A 17,031-nucleotide genomic window follows, 5' to 3' on the forward strand; every position below is an offset into this window, starting at 1 on the left:
TAATGATTATTAAAAGAAAAAATAAAAGGGCTTCTTATAAAATAGTTACTTTTAACACTTGAAATTAGAAAAAAATCAAACAAGATTTCAAAATTATAAAAAAATCGCCTAATTAAGTTTCTTAAACCGTTACCCCTATTTTTCATAAAAATTACAAAAAATGCCACTAGTAGAGTTTCATTCCCAATCTTGATTTTGACATAACACGCATGCCTAATCACTTCTCCGATGACAAAACCGCCTCATGCCTCCGATCGGCGACGGCAAGAATGAAGTCTCTCTCTCTCTCTCTCTCTCTCTCAAATCCATCATGCTGCTCTTCTAGCCCTTCTTCCTCGGCACCATGTAGGCAGGCTTGGCGATTAAGAGACCGCCTTGCTTCTTCTTCTTACCGTCCATGATTATGGTTCGAACTTTCTCAATGTCAAAGTTGTAGGTTTCGAGGAGAAGCTTGATTCGATCTTGGAATGCTTTTGAGTGTAAATCTAGTGACAGTGAGGTTGAGGCGTCTGAGTCGTTGAACTCATGGATCTAGAAAGCGTGGGAGGGTTGGAAACGAGAGGCTAAAGAGGAGGTGAGATGGTGGATCTGAAAAGTTTGGGTTAGGTGTTGCATCGCCGCTTCTCTCAATTTTCGTCTTTAAAAAAGACCTATCACATTACCTGTTACAGAACAAAGTTAATGTGACCGGTAGTGTGACAGGTACTGTGACAGCGGGTGTAACAGTGTGATAGTGGGTGTAACATGAGGTGGGATAAGTAGTGAGACAGGGCGTGTGAAAGTTAGTGTGATAGGTAGTGTGGCAATGAGTGTTATAGATAGTGTGACAGAAGTTGTGAAAAGGGGTGTGATAATGATTGTGACAAGTAGTGCGATATAAGTTGTGACAGAGGTTGCGACAGATAGTGTAACATGGGTTGTAACAGGGGTTGTGACAGGGCCAATGTGTGTGACAGTGGTTGTGACAGTAGGTGTGACAGTGGGTGTAACAATTAGTGTAATAGGTAGTGTGATAGTGGTTGTGACAGAGGTTGTGACATTTAGTGTAAATAGATAGTGTGACAGCTTCTGTGACAGTGAGTGTGATAGTGGTTGTGACAGTAGGTGTGACAGTTAGTGTAAGAGGTAGTGTGACAGTGTTTGTGATAGTGGTTGTGATAGTAGGTGTGACATGCCAAGAGGAAATGTGGAAATATGCGAAATTTTGTTAAAATTCAAATGAAATTGGTATAAGTATGCTCAGAATGAAGAGAATAGCTAGAATTAAGAAACTTTAAGCTTTGATTTCGCCGAAATTGCTTGGAGCATCGTCATCGATGGCGGCAACCCTTTGCGATGGTTGTTGCGCCTTGTACGGTTGGTCGATTCGGAGTGGGTAGTATATCAAATGAAATAGGGGGCGAGATCTTTCTAGCGGTACCAATTTCGTCAAATCTATCGCCGGATGAGAAAGTTATGGCCAAAATTAGAAAAAGAATTAAAAAAAAAAGTGAAAAAGGACAAAACAGTTCATAAAATTTTTTTTAAGTGATTTTTTTCTAATTTTGTTGACCTTTTTCTAATGTACACTTAAATGTAATGATCTTTTTATAATTAATTCATAAATAGTGATATTTTTCTAATATAAATCGGTAGATTATACGTTGTTATAATTTGTCCAAAATAAAAACGATAAATCGATCCAAGAACATGCATGATTGCAAGTTGCAACTAAGTGGAAAATGAGAATAAGATTTGTCCTATAATCTTGTTTCCGTTGATTTGGGATTATTTGTCAACATTTTGTACGAGTGGGGGCTGTTAATCTATTATCATGACAATTAGCACCCAAAAATGATTTGAGATCTTGGCCGCTTGACCTGAACTACTACACTTGACTTCAGACTACTCCAGCTCCATGCCAGTAATAATATCCAAGGACTCATAAAGTTCCAACTGAAACGGTATAGTGGCGCGCGATGGTATACAATTCAACAAAAGAAGAAGGAATTTATCCGACTATGTAGAACTGGTCCGCAGTTATGATTCTGGACACCCCCCGCCGGCATGAATGCATGATTAATTCATGGAATCAGTAAAATGACCGAACACCAGCTATGAAGGCTATCTAGCTAATACGTACTTCAGTACTTGGTTGGGTAAAACTAGCTTGCAGAAACCCAAACAATAATCAAGGCTACATGGGTAATGGGTTGTAGCAGAGTGTTCTGTTTTAGCTAGATTGTTGTGTTTTTACGTACGTACTTATGTTCTTTCATGGGTTCTGAATTTTGCTTACCAAAGACCCTGCCAAGTCATGAACATGAGAGCTTATTCAGGGCACCGAGTCCACTTGCACCAGCCATGTGCGAGTCACGTAACCTAACAGAATTCTTCAAACGTGTGCTGCATAGATGGTTAGTGAAGTTTGACCAAAAAAAGTTAAACCACAATAAAAAGAACTTACAGTCCGAGATAGTCGATCCAACCCTAAAAGATGTTTGCTTCAATTTGCGTCTCTCTGAAGATTCTTCAAACGACAGATCGGCCACCTTTACTGACATTCTCTCCGACGAGCACAACGACGGCTCATACGACGAGATTCAAATTATCCTAATGAAACTCGCGAAAACCCACTCTCGCAGGTGCTCTGATTGAGTGTTGATGCTGTCATCTTCGATAGTTCAATTTGTGGTGTTTTGTCCGGGGTTCCTCCTTTCCGGTAAGTATATGACATGAGTCTCCCAGCTTTGATAATGATCAATTTTGGGTTCTATCTCCAAGTTCTTGGTGATTTAATTCTTGTCTTAATCCATTGCTTAGTTTGGTTTGTTAATCATTAGCTTCCGAATCCATATTTTAGGGGTCACTCTTGGGTTTCAGATTCAAGTCGACATTCAATTTCTTTTGAAAGTTGTTTAGAGTTACAGCGTTTTCCTTGTGTAGACACATGAAATTTAATGAAGTAAATCTCTTCATTAAATGATTAAATCGACTAAGGACCTGATAAAATTGCACACGTGGCCCAAAAGTCAACAAAATTGGTGCGGATCCGAATAAAACTCGTGTCAGCACATAAATAAATGATCGTAATCGAAATTACGTAATTCCGACTTAGATCGAAAATTGAATGTCGTTAACGATTCAAAATGGTAATCGGACATTTGATTAAATTAATAAATTCTTTAACGGCTATAATTAAATTAATTATTTTCTGTTTAATTTAGTTATAAGAATAACTAATTTTAAATTAATCAGAAAATACATATTGATTTAATTATATAATTAAATAATTTATTATTTTAATGTCATTAAAATATTCTACAAAATATAAACTTTGACACTATAAATATCTCCCTTCAACATAAAGAGGGGAGATTTTTAGATTGGAGAAGAAGGGAGAAAATCACTTGAGCAAGATCACTCTCGACAAATCCTGAAGTCTCTCAAGTTCACGAAGATCATCAAGTCTACGAAGAATCGTCAAGCCACCAAATCGCTCGTTCTTCATTAAATCCAAATCCAAACTCAAGGGCACGAAGAATCATCAAGTGGTCAAATCGCTCATTCTTCATCAAATCCAAATCCAAATCAAACTCAAATTCTCAAGATCAAGTGCACGTCACCCTTGAGCCAAGTCATACACGGAGATAGAATCATAGGAGTTCACAAAGATTGTATCCCCGCGCTTGATATTCAATAAATCACATTTTATTTGTACATGTGTCTGTATTCTCTTATTAGTTTTCAGATTCGCATTCTACACCCTGATTTAGACGCTCGCGCCTCTTCACCGGCTCGACTCCCTCACTTCACTCTTAAGATTAACCATTCCAATCCTCTCCCTGTTAATTCGTATTCTTGTTTAAATCGAAATATATTGCTTGTGGATTAACTCCGTCTGCGCATAGATTTGTGATTTGCTTACCTGCATATAATTTCATGCTCTTTGTTAACACTTTTTTATATTTACCGATTGTTTTTTTTTATGGAAATCTTGATCATAATACTCTTATCTCCATGTTTTTTATGGATGTAGGTGATGGCATCAAATGAGGCATCTAGTTACGACTTTGGGGGAAGAAATAAGAGAATAAACCTCAGAGAAAGGTATGTTGCCAAGAAAGGTGAGACCAATGAATCTAATTATGCTGGTACTGGAGTGTTTGAAGGAATATCTTTGTTGGAATCAAAAGTAGATGCTGTAAACCTGATGTTTGGAGGCTTAAAGCAACAATGGAATGTTTAAACCCTAATTTTGACACATTGAGACAACAAGTAATTGAAATACAAGACTTAGTCTGTGAACTGAAAGACGGTGGTATTGAAGAAATTGTTTCTGAGACTATACCCACCCACCGCCCCCCCCAATAACATCTGACAGCCGTGTGAATTACCAAATATGTGACAAATCACCTATCAACAAGGTAACATGTTGACAACATTGCTGGTTACCAATCACTCTACGATATATGACTTATTGATTCTGAAATGTGTAACAGGTTTACCATGTGGCAGATGAGAGTGAGACGCAAAAGGAAAAGGGAGAACTTGACACAGTGGGAGAGGTCAGATGTAGTAAGAGTAACACAAAATTTCCCTTGATTGAAAATATATCGAGGAAGGATTCTAAGGTCTTATTGTTCTTGTTTAGGAAGCCAAGGAGGGAAAGATATGAGTACAGGTCAGTAGAAACATTATAAGGCACATTAGTTTGTTAATTGTATTTAGAATTAGATAGAGTTCTGTCACCTATATTAGGATATTTAGGATAAGGTTGCATTATGCACAGTGTAAGTAGAAGAAAAGTTTCATGTGATACTTTTGTGACCTTTTTAGTGCAGCTATATCAGTGAATCGCCAAGTTGAACTTTTGATTTTCTTGGTTGTAAACTTTTTGTGACCTTTTTAGTCTTTTGGTTGTGAACTTGGCTGATAGGATAAGTGAGAAATCAAGTGGATTCACGTAATTTTTTTCAAGTATCCTTGTCCTTGTTAAACTACTGCTTAGGTTTGTTTGATATTGTAACCACTAGAATGAGCAATGAATTAATTGAGTAATATAGGAGAGAAGTTGCTCGCAGTGGGGAGTTTGGAGTTTCCCATGAGGATATCCAATGTCTTTGCCCAAGAATCCCAATTTCTGCAAAGGTATCCGAATGTATTATTTGTGGCAGAAATTTCTGCAAAGGTATACTAGTGTCGAAAGCTTCTGCCACAAATGATATATCTTATATTACCGGCTCTGCCGTAATCTTAACACGTGAGATGACTGAAAATGATTCAGGTGATAAATATATGAGTGGTAAGATACTCATTGTTGCTCTTTTAATTGATTGATTGCATATACATATTACAATGGTATATATAGACTAATTCATACTAATCACTAATCACTAATCACTAATCACTCCACTAATCACTCAACTACCCGTGATTCCCTCCACTATTTCTTCATTCACCTACTACCTCCACTCACACTCCCCCTCAAGTTGGCGCATACATATCAACCATGCCCAACTTGCCAAGTGAGTCATAAAAAGCTTTCTTAGATACTCCTTTTGTGAGCATATCGACAAGTTGCTCTTCTGTAGGAACAAAAGGAAAATTGATGATCTTCGCGTCTAGCTTCTCCTTTATAAAGTGACGATCAACCTCCACATGTTTTGTACGATCATGTTGTACAGGATTCTGTGAAATATCAATAACTGCCTTGTTGTCATAGTACAGCTGCATAGCACATTTAGGTTTAATACCCAAATCTTGTAGCAAGTTTTTAAGCCATAACAATTCGCATACTCCCTGAGCCATACCTCTGTACTCTGCTTCAGCACTAAATCGAGCTACCACCTTTTGTTTCTTACTCTTCCATGTAACAAGATTACCCCCAATAAAGGTAAAGTACCCTGATGTGGATCTCCGATCTGTAATATTTCCAGCCCAATCTGCATCTGTGAAGCCACAAATTTCAAGGATTTTATTGTAATTAGAGAACATTTCTCCTCTCACCGGAGCTGACTTCAAGTACCTCAAGATCCTTACAACAGCATCCATGTGGTTCTCGCTGGAATTATGCATGAACTGACTTACTACACTTACTGCATACGCAACATCTGGTCTGGTATGTGATAGATAAATCAGACGTCCAACTAGCCTCTGATAACGAGGTTTGTCAGTAAGGACTTGATCTAGATACTCTGCTAACCGATGGTTCTGCTCGATAGGAGTATCAATAGGAGTGCAGTCCAACATACATGTCTCTGTTAGTAGATCAATGATGTACTTCCTCTGACACAGATAGATACCATCACTACTCCGGGCTACTTCAATGCCTAAGAAGTACTTGAGTGTACCTAGGTCCTTCATCTCAAACTCTGTAATCTATCCACCTCAACAGTACCATTCCCAGTAACTACCATATCATCAACATATATAATTAGGGTTGTTACCTTCCCTTATTGATGTTTGAGAAATAACGTGTGGTCTGAATTACTCTGTTTGTAGCCAATCTTCCTCATGAATTGTGAGAATCTTCCAAACCAAGCACGAGGTGGCTGTTTAAGACCATACAAAGACTTTCTCAATCTGCATACGGAGTTACTTGGAGAAACAGCCACATATCCAAGCAGAAGATCCATGTATACTTCCTTCGTTAGTTCTTCATAAAGGAATGCATTCTTAACATCAAACTGCCTAAGTGGCCAGTTCAAGTTAGCAGCGACAGAAAGCAATACCCGGATAGTGTTTATCTTTGCAACATGTGCAAATGTCTCATCATAGTCTATGCCATATGTTTGGGTGAACCCCTTCGCTACTAAGCGTGTTTTATACCGGCTTACTGACCCATCTGGATTATGCTTCACTGTAAACACCCAACGACATCCTACAGTCTTCTTGCCATATGGTGGAGGTACAAGCTCCCAAGTATTGTTCTTTTGTAATGCTTCCATCTCTTCCTCCATTGCTTTCTTCCATTTTGGATCTCCCAATGCATCCTGCACTTTGTTAGGTACTGATACAGTAGATATTTGATTCACAAATGACTCATATGACTTAGATAATATTTTGGTAGATATAAAATTCGCTAACGGAGACTTGGCTTTAGTCTGAAAGGTTGGTTCATATCTTTTTGTTGGTTGACCCCGAGTAGACCTATTTGGCAAAACATATTGTCTACTATTAGCTCTAATAGATTGACTAACCTCAGGTGAGTGATCTTCTGTACCAGGAGAGCATTGGTCAGGGGTATAAATAGTTGTACGGGAGTCATGAGGGGCAGTTGTGTTGTCAGCTTCTGGTGCCTGAATCTCTTGAGTGACGACCTCAGGTGGTGCTTGTGTGGCTTTGGTAATCTCAATGGAACCTATTACCATATCAACTGACTCACTTGTCTCCCCCTCTTCATGATACAACTCTTCAAAATATGTATTCTCCCCCTGAAGAGCAGTATCAGAAGAGGGAAAATAACTCATGTCCTCAAAAAAGGTAACATTCATAGTGACATAGTACTTCTGAGTAGGTGGATGATAGCACCGGTACCCTTTCTGATGTCCTCCGTACCCAACAAACACACATTTAATCGTCCGGGCATCCAACTTAGAACGCTGATGTGGTGGAAGATCAACAAAAGCAACACAACCGAAAACACGGGCATGAAGATTATGAAAAGAGGGTAATGAGACATGAGATGCAAACACCTCATATGGAACTTACCCTTGAAGGGCACGAGAGGAAAGACGATTAATAAGGTGGGCGGAAGTAATGACAGCATCACCCCAAAGGTATTTAGGCATGTGAGCACTAAAAAGAATACACCGAGCCATGTCAAGTAAATGACAATTTTTTCTTTCAGAAACCCCATTTTGCTCAGGTGTGTAAGGACACGTTATTTGATGAATAATCATGTGTGTGTTAAAAAACTCCTGAAAGTGATGATTCAAATATTCCCCCCCCCATTATCAGAATGAAGAACTCGAATGGTGGCATTATATTGTGTTTGGACAGAGGTATGAAAGGCACGAAAAGCTAGAAAAACCTCATCTTTATTTTTAAGAAGAACAATTCATGAAAGACGTGTGCAATCATCAATAAATGACACAAAATATCGCATGTCTGACACAGTAGACTCTTTAGAGGGTCCCCAAACATCAGAATGAATTAGTTCAAAAGGAAGAAAACTTTTAGTAGAAGTACTAGGGGAATAAGTAGATCGATGACTCTTACCCAAAACACAGGTCTCACAACATAAAGAAAACTCGTCCACACTAATAAACAAAGTAGGCATAGATTTTTTCATAACACTAAAAGATGGATGCCCTAAGCGACGATGCCATAACCAAACTTCACTTAGCTTGTCAGAAGTAGAGAGTAAAGCGGTCCGAGACTGTCCCCCTGGTTTTCCCCCTGCGTATGTCAGATCCAGATGAAACAACTGGCCCCTCAGATACCCCCGACCAATTACAAGTCCGGTGATAAGATCTTAAAAGATCACATACATAGGAAAAAATGTTACAGAGCACTGAGCGTCAGCGTTCAATTGGGGAACAGATATCAAATGATGAGATAAAGCAGGTACATGGAGTACGTTGTGAAGCTCTATGGTGGGAGTAATACGAACGGATCCGGACCCTAACACGGGGAATGCCTCACCATTAGCATTAGTAACATAGGGTACGAGTGGAGGGGACAATACGGTAAAGTAAGATTTATCACAAGTCATATGATCAAATGCACCAGAATCAATAATCCAAGTATCAAAACTAACAGAGTGAGAAATATTGAAGGCCATACCAATGTTACTTCGGCCAACGATGAAAGTTGTAGGTGCTCCGCCAGTAGTATGATGATCATGCCCAACCACACCATAGATATCGGGTTCCGGAACTAAGTGAAGATGCTTGCAGAAGGGGTGGTGCCGGAGAGTGAGCATGAATAGTACGGCTGGAAATGACAGCCGATGCTGGAAGAATACTCTCCTGCTGAGACTCATTCTTTCAGATATAGGTGAAAGCGGCGAGTAGGCTAGGTGGTTCGGTCATTCGGAGCAATTCGCCTTTCGCACTGGTATGTTTGGCATCAAGACTTTTCAGGAAATGGTGAACTCGTTCAAGCTCATTCTCCTTGTGGTACCAAACAATATCCTCTTGATTTTTTTATCATAGAAGGACGTTTCACTTTAATCTCAGCCCAAATATTTTTTAGCTTGGTGAAATAATGCGCCATCGGTACCGGTTGCCCATCCTGGTGTATGGCCAAAGATGTGCACATTAACTATGAACCTGTATGAAATCAGAGTCATTAGTATATAAGCCAGTCAGTGTCTCCCATATTGCTTGCGCAGTAGCACATGCCTCCACCAGATCAACTATCTCATCATTCATAGCTTTCCACAAGATGGACATGACAAGACCATCGTCGTCGTCCCATTTGTTGTAGGCAACAATATCCTCAGGACTAGGAGCCTTAATGACGCCGGTGACATGTCCCATCTTGTGCATGCCTCGAAGATGAGCAGCCATGAGTCGTTTCCATTTACGAAAATTGGTTCCGTTGAGTTTGGTGCCCCCAAATGAACCACTGTCAAGATTTTTGACAGATACTTCGAAGGTCGGAACTTCAGGAAGCTGAGAACCCTCAGTTTCATGTCCAGAACCCATCGAAAAAGAAACAATGTAGTTAGACAGCAAAAAAAAACACAAAAAATGAGAACAATCTGTCACCGGTGCACGTGCACTGACGGTGAATATGCACCGATAGAATATGGTCGGGTCGGGAGCGGGCCGGGTCGAGATCAGGCTGGGTCGAGAGTGGGCCGGGTCGGATCGAGAGTAGATAAATGTAAGGGTGTTTCGCACTTTCGCCGAAACTTCGTGAAAAAAAGGAGAGAGCGGAGGGACAGCGGCGGATTATCTCGTCGATGGAGCGGACCACCGGAGGAGAGAGAGCACCGAGGAGAGGCAGATCCGGGAAGAGAGGAACCACCGGAGGAGGGCGTCTCGGAGAGACAGCGGTGGAGGGGTGACTGCGGGTCGATGAGGAGCAGCGGCGGAGCCGGAAGAACGGAGTGACTTCGGAGGGACAGCGGGCGATTAGCTCCGGGGAAGATCAACGGCGACGTCGAGCGGTGAGTCCGAGTGTAGAGCGGCCAAGCAGAAGCAACGGAGAGGCACCAGAGGTCGACCTGCCTGAAAAAGGAAAAAAGGAAAGAACATAGCAGGAGGCTCTGATACCAAGTGGTAAGATACTGATTGTTGCTCTTTTAATTGATTGATTGAATATACAGATTACAATAGTATATATAGACTAATTCACATTAATCACTAATCACTCCACTACCCGTGATTCCCTCCACTATTTCTTCATTCACCAACTACCCTCCACTCACAATATGGACAGCGTACCTGTGTCAGACCAAGTCCAACTCATGGTTTTTGCTTACTTTTTTCGGGTACAAAGAAATTACATTGGAGCATCAAGTCTGCTATTGTATTTACAAATAAACAATGTGGATAATGACTGCTATGTTACTGTCTTAGTGAATAGGAAAAGGCCAGGTCAAGTGAGGGTCCATCTGATGTCCAAATTTCAGTGGCATCAACCATAGTTGACTGCAGGCTGCAGAGGTTCCACAGGCGTTTGAAGCATTGCATTGAGGTCATAAAGGGGCAATTCCTTACATTGCTATTATCTTGCTTGTCCTAAGTTTAACTCCCTATTTTGCAGATTTTCATCCCGTTACATGATGACATCGCAAACCATGGGTTTTTCTTGGTTATCAAACTAAGGAGGAAAATTGCTGAGTTGTGGGATTGTGTGCCTGAATGCATGTCATTAACCAGACGACTTGAGATAGCAAAAACTCTGTAAGGGTTGCGTTAGTAAGTGTAGGATTTCAGTTGTGTTTATCTGCTCATTTTGTTTGTTTTTTTATTTAAAATTTAGATGCATCTGCTACAGAAGGTGTTGTAAGTGCAATGACAAAGTCTTCGGATGTTTATTACAATTTTCCCTCATTTCGCATCTCATGTCCAGAAGGTAATCCAACTACAGACAACAAATATGACAGTGGTATCTACATCATGATGAAGATGAAGTGTTATTCAGATAAGTTCTTTGAAGGGGTGCGTTTTTTCTGATAAATCCTGTATGGCACCTGACCAGTTGATAATCACTACAAGTTCATTGGAGTAATTTAAATTTTTGCTTGTACGAACCGTTCAATTCGGAAGAGATGCGGTCTGCATTTGCTCTTGAAATTGTTAAGAATCCAAACAATGAACTATTGAAATCAGTTATTGCAGCTGCCGTAAAAGGTAAAGGACATGAAGAATGTACTTATAATTCTGCAGAGACCACTAAACCGAATGCGGTTATTTCCACGCATTGTGACACAACACTGGGCATAATCCGTCAGAGATAGGTCTGCAGAGCACTATCAAAAAATTCATATCTTCCTCAGAAACACCATGTATAAAGTTGCCTCTCAAATCCACAATGATCATAACATTTCAGTCATATGCAAAAACATGGCGATTACAAACACCAGAGACTTCAAAATAAGCAAGAGGTGACTATTCCAACTTCTTCATTGAAGTATATCCGGCATGTCTGTAAAGAAAATTATACATCCAAAAATCAAAAAACAAAAGTAAAATCAACTTAATCATATTCACAAAGAAAAACATAACTAGAGGAAGAAATAATGGAGCTGCAATCATACCAAATAAAAGCACCATCACTGAAAAATTGTTACCATACCTGAGGCATAAAGTACTATGTTCATCACTCATCCGGGAAGGGCTTGAAGTGTTTAAAGATGGGAAGACCAGAACTTGTGGATCCTGATTCCAGATTGTTACCTCTCTCATAACCGGTAAAAAACTCTAATGGCCGAGCCTCTTCCAAGCTATGCATCAAACTGGTCATGGTGCGTTGAGGCATGGTGGTAGATTCATCTTCATAACCACTGCTGTCACCAGTATCACAATCAGAACTGCTATTTTCAGACATGTTTTCAACAACTTGCTTCGTACATCTCTTCACTTTGGTCTGCTGTGTAGCTCGCTTCCCACTCTGTTTTCCCTTATTTTTAAGATCACATGTTCTGGCGTTGTGCCCGATCATTTTGCAAAGTGAGCACCCCTTTCCAACTTTGGACTTGTAGTCTTCCTCGTTGTCGGGAATGCTGGCCTTAGACTTGTCGCCTTTTGTCCTACAAACAACAGGGTCTCTGATCACATTAGGATGGAGACCTTCAAAGGGGACATCATCGGGGTCTCTTGTTGCAGCTTTGTATTTTTCAGATTTTAGGGCCATCTGCGTAAGAGCTTCCCTTATCTCAACATACCCTTCCTTACTATGCATAGCGGCATGGGAAAGTTTTGCAAAAATTCCCATTAATTCACCGTACGTTGCCATCCTCATAAACTTTTCATCTGCTGGACCTGATGGAATTAATATCTTGTTCCGACCAGTGTCTTTTTTCCATCTGTCATTTACTAATGATTCCGGGAACCTGGTAATCATTTCAGATTTCATTGTTGCAAATATGTGGCAACACGGAATCCCATCAGACTCAAAGAGATTCCAGGAACATGCAAATCTGGGGTTCTTCTCATCTGGTTGGTAAACTACATCCCATTCCGCTCGAGCTTACCAAATTGGGTGAATGTAATAGTCCAAGCTCCAATGTGGGAATTAACTTCTCTAGAAACCATAACAAACTTTGACTCAAAGTTAATCTGATCCTTGATTAAGAGGAAGATGTCATGAGTGAAAATTTTACCAATCTGCTCTTGCAAACAACGCAGGTGCTCACCATACACTGGCTCACACTGCTCTGAGCGGAACTCATCCTCCAAAACCCGATGCCTTGAACGCTCAATGTTCTTCTGCATACGTGGCAAAAACATGCACAGCTTCATGCAATGCTCAATACCTCCTTTCAAATTTCTGTGTGTCCCCTCACACCAGCAAAAAATTGATGTCAGAAGAAAGCCTCTGCCCACCGATCACGTTTGCCATACATACTGGCAACCCATTTATTATTTTCCAGTCTGTTCATTGCAACAAAGTATTTCCACGCAGATTCCCATTCATTAATGGTCAAGCCTGCAAATATCAAATGGAAAAACTCTTTCTGGACGTCTCCGTCTTTCAAATGTTTTCGCACATTTTGTCCAATGTGCCATGCACAAAGACGGTGACGAGCCTCAGGTAACAGATTAAGTACTGCATTATGCATTGCATCATCTCCATCAGTGATCACGGAGATGGGTTTTTTCCCATGCATTGAGGTCAGGAAAGCGTTGAAAACCCAATTATAGGTTTCCTCTGTTTCATTCACCAACAATGCACATCCGAATAGAACAGTGGCTCTATGATTATTCAACCCAACAAAGACAGCCAGTGGCTTGTCATATATATTGCTCTTGCAAGTGCTATCGAATATAAGTACGTCACCAAAATTTGTGAAATCAGACAAAGACTGCCCATCTCTCCAGAACATATTGGCTAGCCTCCCATTCTCATTAGAACTGTATACACAATAAAAGTGGGGATCTCGCATTGCATTCATCTTCATCCAAGTGATTGAAGCCTGGGCATCACCATCCAACAATAAATCCCCCTTCTCAGCCTTCAACTTGTTATACAAGTCCCTAATTGTGAATCCGACGTAATCTCGGCCTCCAGCTTGGTGCACAAGTAGCTCAAAAGCACGACACTTCGGCACTGAAACCTGCTGCATTGCCCTAACTTGGGCGATGGCGTGGTCACTAACATGCCTATGTGAATTGAGGAACTGAAGATGCTCATCTCTGGCCAAAGGATGGTTGTGTTATGTGATGAACTTTGAGGCATAGTAGATTTTCTTTTTGGCACACCATTAACAGCGAATGCTGCCGGACAATACGCCCTAGTTTGCCTGCGAGTCTTTGTGCACTGTTTTTGGCCACTGCTTTGCCCAACGCACTTTGTTTTCCGTTTGAGCATATGCTGACAATCCTTCACAACAAAATTTTGCGACTTCTGCGTGGGATTCTCACGCATGCCCTCCTTCCCTGTTTCTTTTCTCCTTCCTTCTTTTGAGAAAACCAGCTCTCTTCTAATTATTACTGTTCCAGAACTATTCCAGTCCAATTTTTTCTTCCTCATACTGAAACCATTCGCCAGTGAATAATAGGAGTAAAACAGTTCCACCTCTTCAAAATTCTTGAACTCAACACCATTCAGATCTTCTATTGTCAAGTCCCGGTACACTTTACCTCTGAAAAGTGCACAGTCAGAAGAGGCTTCCTGTCCTGTACCGTCTGCGTCTTCCATATGCTCATCCAAATCATCATTTTCCACTCTTGCACAGTCTGTGTCTTCCATATGCTCATCGAAATCATCAGTTTCCTCTCATGAACCCTCTGTGTCTTCCATATGCCCATTTGAATCATCACTTACTACGTAAGTGTAAGTGCAATCACCAGTCGTGTTACTTCCGCTGAACTGCAAACTACTGCCTTCCATATCACACCTGGGAGAGCAAACAAAAGTACATATCCTTATCTAAACGGCGCAAACAAAAGTACCATGTTGTGAGGACACTCGCCAAGTTTATTTATTTACAAAGAAGGCATTGCATACAATAAGAGTTCCTTAGCCTAACAAGAATTACTAATATTTAGTGCCCAGCTTCGGCACGGCTTGATGACAGAATGCACATAGAAAAGGCCAATATGCATACCCAGAAAGTAATTGACAATCTCAACCAGGTACAATCTTCCCAAAAGCAACGAAATTTTAGAAAAGGAGAAGACATCCTTAAATAAAAATCTAGAACCTCACCAAGTTCAGCCAACTCATGCCACCTCTTAAAACTCACACAACTTGATTTAATCTCTCAACAAGTAGAGTAATAACGGGAAAGAACCAGATGAAGAGATGATTAGACTACGATTTAAAATACCCACTTCTCATATCAATCTATGTTTAGAACAGAGAACAGTCAAGAGTTTCTCACCTGTGCCTTTTTTATAAGAGTCGGAGTAGACTGTAATCGTATCCGGGGAAATCAAATGGAGTAATCCTGTGTGTTGGCGTGAAACACGGTTCCGGAATTCACGGAGTGAAACACGGTTCCGGGTTTCACGGATTCCTTTTGTAGGTAGACTAGTATATATATGTACATCATGTGTGTATGAAAAATTAATTCAGTAGCAACAATCAGTTTATTCCACTTGGTATCAGAGCTGTGCTCTGTTTCTTTCTGGGTTTCTTTTTCGTTACGTTTTTGTGCAAGCTCAGCTGCACACTCCCGGCTACTCTCATCCCCCTCCCTTCGGCGACGTCAGCTCTCCGTCTCTCACTTATCTCATGGAGCCTTGCTGCTCTCAGTTTTTTTTTCTAGCTCCAGGATTGACATTTACCTGGACAAGACCAAGAGCCGACTCGCGGAACTTGTGGAACTCGGCTCGCCCCGCCGAGCTCATCTCCGACGACGCGTGCTCCTCCTGCAACGCCGGCCACCGCTACCTTTCCACCGCTGCAAAGCCTTCAAAGCTCCTGGTCGCTGCATTCAGCCCCGCCGAGCTCATCTCCGACGACTCGTGCTCCTCCTGCAACACCGGCCACTGCTGCCTTTCCGCCGCTGCTGCTGGCCCTCCCCGACGTGGCTCGCTGCTCCTCCGTCGCAGCTCCTCCTTCTTCAAAGCCTTTCCGCCGCTGCTGCTGGCCCTCCCCGACGTGGCTCGCTGCTCCTGATCCACACGATCCGATCCGGTCAGCCCGACCCGGAAAATCAATCCGACCCGGTCCACACGATCCGATCCGGTCAGCCCGACCCGGCCCGCCTTATCCGATCCGGCCCGTTTGCTCCGACCCGACCCGTTTGCTCCGACCCGGCCCAGCAATAATTAGCAGCCCTTTTTTTTGTTACTGTCAGTGCACACGCACCGTCAGTACAAGTGCACCGACAACAGATTCTTCTCCATTGCTTTCGCTCTATAATTTCTGATTTGTCAAAAAATGTTCATCCCTACCACATCCATCGCTGGTCGTGGTAAAATTGGTATGACTTTAAATATCTCTCACTTTGTTGGTTTTGATACCTGGATTATTGATTCTGGTGCGTCTGATCATATGACTTATGACAAATCTTATTTTACCACTTTGTCTCCTGCATCAGTACCATATGTTACTAATGTTAATGGTGAGGCATTCCCCGTCTTAGGAAAAGGGTCTGTTCGTATTACTCCCACTATAGAGCTTCACAATGTGCTCTATGTCCCTGCTTTATCTCATCATTTGATATCTGTTCCCCAATTAAACACTGACGCTCAGTGTTCTGTGACTTTTTTCCCTATGTATGTGATATTTCAGGATCTTCTCACCGGAGAGTTAATTGGTCGGGGGTATCTGAGGGGCCGGTTGTTTCATCTGGATCAGACATATGCGGGGGCGAAACCAGAGGTACAATCTCGGACCGCTCTAATCTCTACTTCTGATAAGCTAAGTGAAATTTGGTTATGGCACCGTCGCTTAGGACATCCATCTTTTAGTATTATGAAGAACTCTATGCCTACTTTGTTTTTTAGTGTGGATGAGTCCTCTTTACATTGTGAAACATGTGTTTTGGGCAAGAGTCATCGGTCTACCTATTCCCTTAGTAACTCTAATAAAAGTACTCTTCCTTTTGAATTAATTCATTCTGATGTTTGGGGACCTTCTAAAGAGTCTACTGTGTCAGGTATGCGGTACTATGTGTCATTTATTGATGATTGCACCCGTCTTTCGTGGATTGTTCTTCTTAAAACTAAAAATGAGGTTTTTCCGGCTTTTCAAGCCTTCTATACCACTGTGCAAACACAATATAATGCCACAATTAGAGTTCTTCGTTCTGATAATGGAGGGGAATATGTGAATCATATCTTTCAGGAGTTCTTTAACTCACACGGAATTGTTCATCAAACAACGTGTCCTTACACACCTGAGCAGAATGGCGTTTCTGAAAGGAAAAATCGTCACTTACTTGAAATGGCTCGGTGTATTCTTTTTAGTGCCCATATG

General features: G+C 41.3%; 3 protein-coding genes across 4 annotated transcripts in view; 1 reads left to right on the plus strand and 2 right to left on the minus strand.

The window, feature by feature from the left end:
• The window catches only part of LOC126786402 (uncharacterized), a 403,094-nt gene that overhangs the window by 316,867 nt on the left and 69,196 nt on the right, over window positions 1-17,031 (minus strand). The gene's annotated exons all lie outside the window — the stretch shown is intronic.
• On the plus strand, window positions 4,412-11,412 carry LOC126787087 (uncharacterized). The gene is made up of 5 exons (XM_050513021.1): window positions 4,412-4,429; window positions 4,482-4,663; window positions 5,046-5,130; window positions 10,522-10,632; window positions 10,702-11,412. The coding sequence occupies exons 1-5, from the start codon at window positions 4,412-4,414 to the stop codon at window positions 10,843-10,845; spliced, it is 540 nt and encodes a 179-aa protein (XP_050368978.1). The 3' UTR covers window positions 10,846-11,412.
• On the minus strand, window positions 11,420-14,452 carry LOC126786395 (uncharacterized). 2 transcript variants are annotated; one of them, XR_007671189.1, is made up of 2 exons: window positions 11,737-14,452; window positions 11,420-11,586 (listed from the first exon to the last, which is right to left on the minus strand). XR_007671189.1 is itself a non-coding variant. In XM_050512215.1 (2 exons), the coding sequence occupies exon 1, from the start codon at window positions 12,514-12,516 to the stop codon at window positions 11,761-11,763; it is 756 nt and encodes a 251-aa protein (XP_050368172.1). In that variant the 5' UTR covers window positions 12,517-14,451; the 3' UTR covers window positions 11,420-11,586; window positions 11,737-11,760. The 2 variants fall into 2 exon arrangements, 1 of the variants encoding a protein (XP_050368172.1); XM_050512215.1 differs by having other exon boundaries at window positions 11,737-14,451.

The sequence above is a fragment of the Argentina anserina genome, chromosome 3, assembly GCF_933775445.1.
Source record: "Argentina anserina chromosome 3, drPotAnse1.1, whole genome shotgun sequence".
Lineage (NCBI taxonomy): Eukaryota > Viridiplantae > Streptophyta > Magnoliopsida > Rosales > Rosaceae > Argentina > Argentina anserina.

What these genes read in the sequence shown, in the direction of transcription:
- LOC126787087 (XM_050513021.1), top strand. An exon ending in GAATCCCAATTTCTGCAAAG is followed by an intron (nt 5,131 to 10,521) that starts GTATCCGAATGT and finishes CTTAGTGAATAG; the next exon opens with GAAAAGGCCAGGTCAAGTGA. An exon ending in GTTTGAAGCATTGCATTGAG is followed by an intron (nt 10,633 to 10,701) that starts GTCATAAAGGGG and finishes CCTATTTTGCAG; the next exon opens with ATTTTCATCCCGTTACATGA.
- LOC126786395 (XM_050512215.1), bottom strand. Translation starts at nt 12,516, where the DNA reads ATGAAATCTGAAATGATTACCAGGTTCCCGGAATCATTAGTAAATGAC.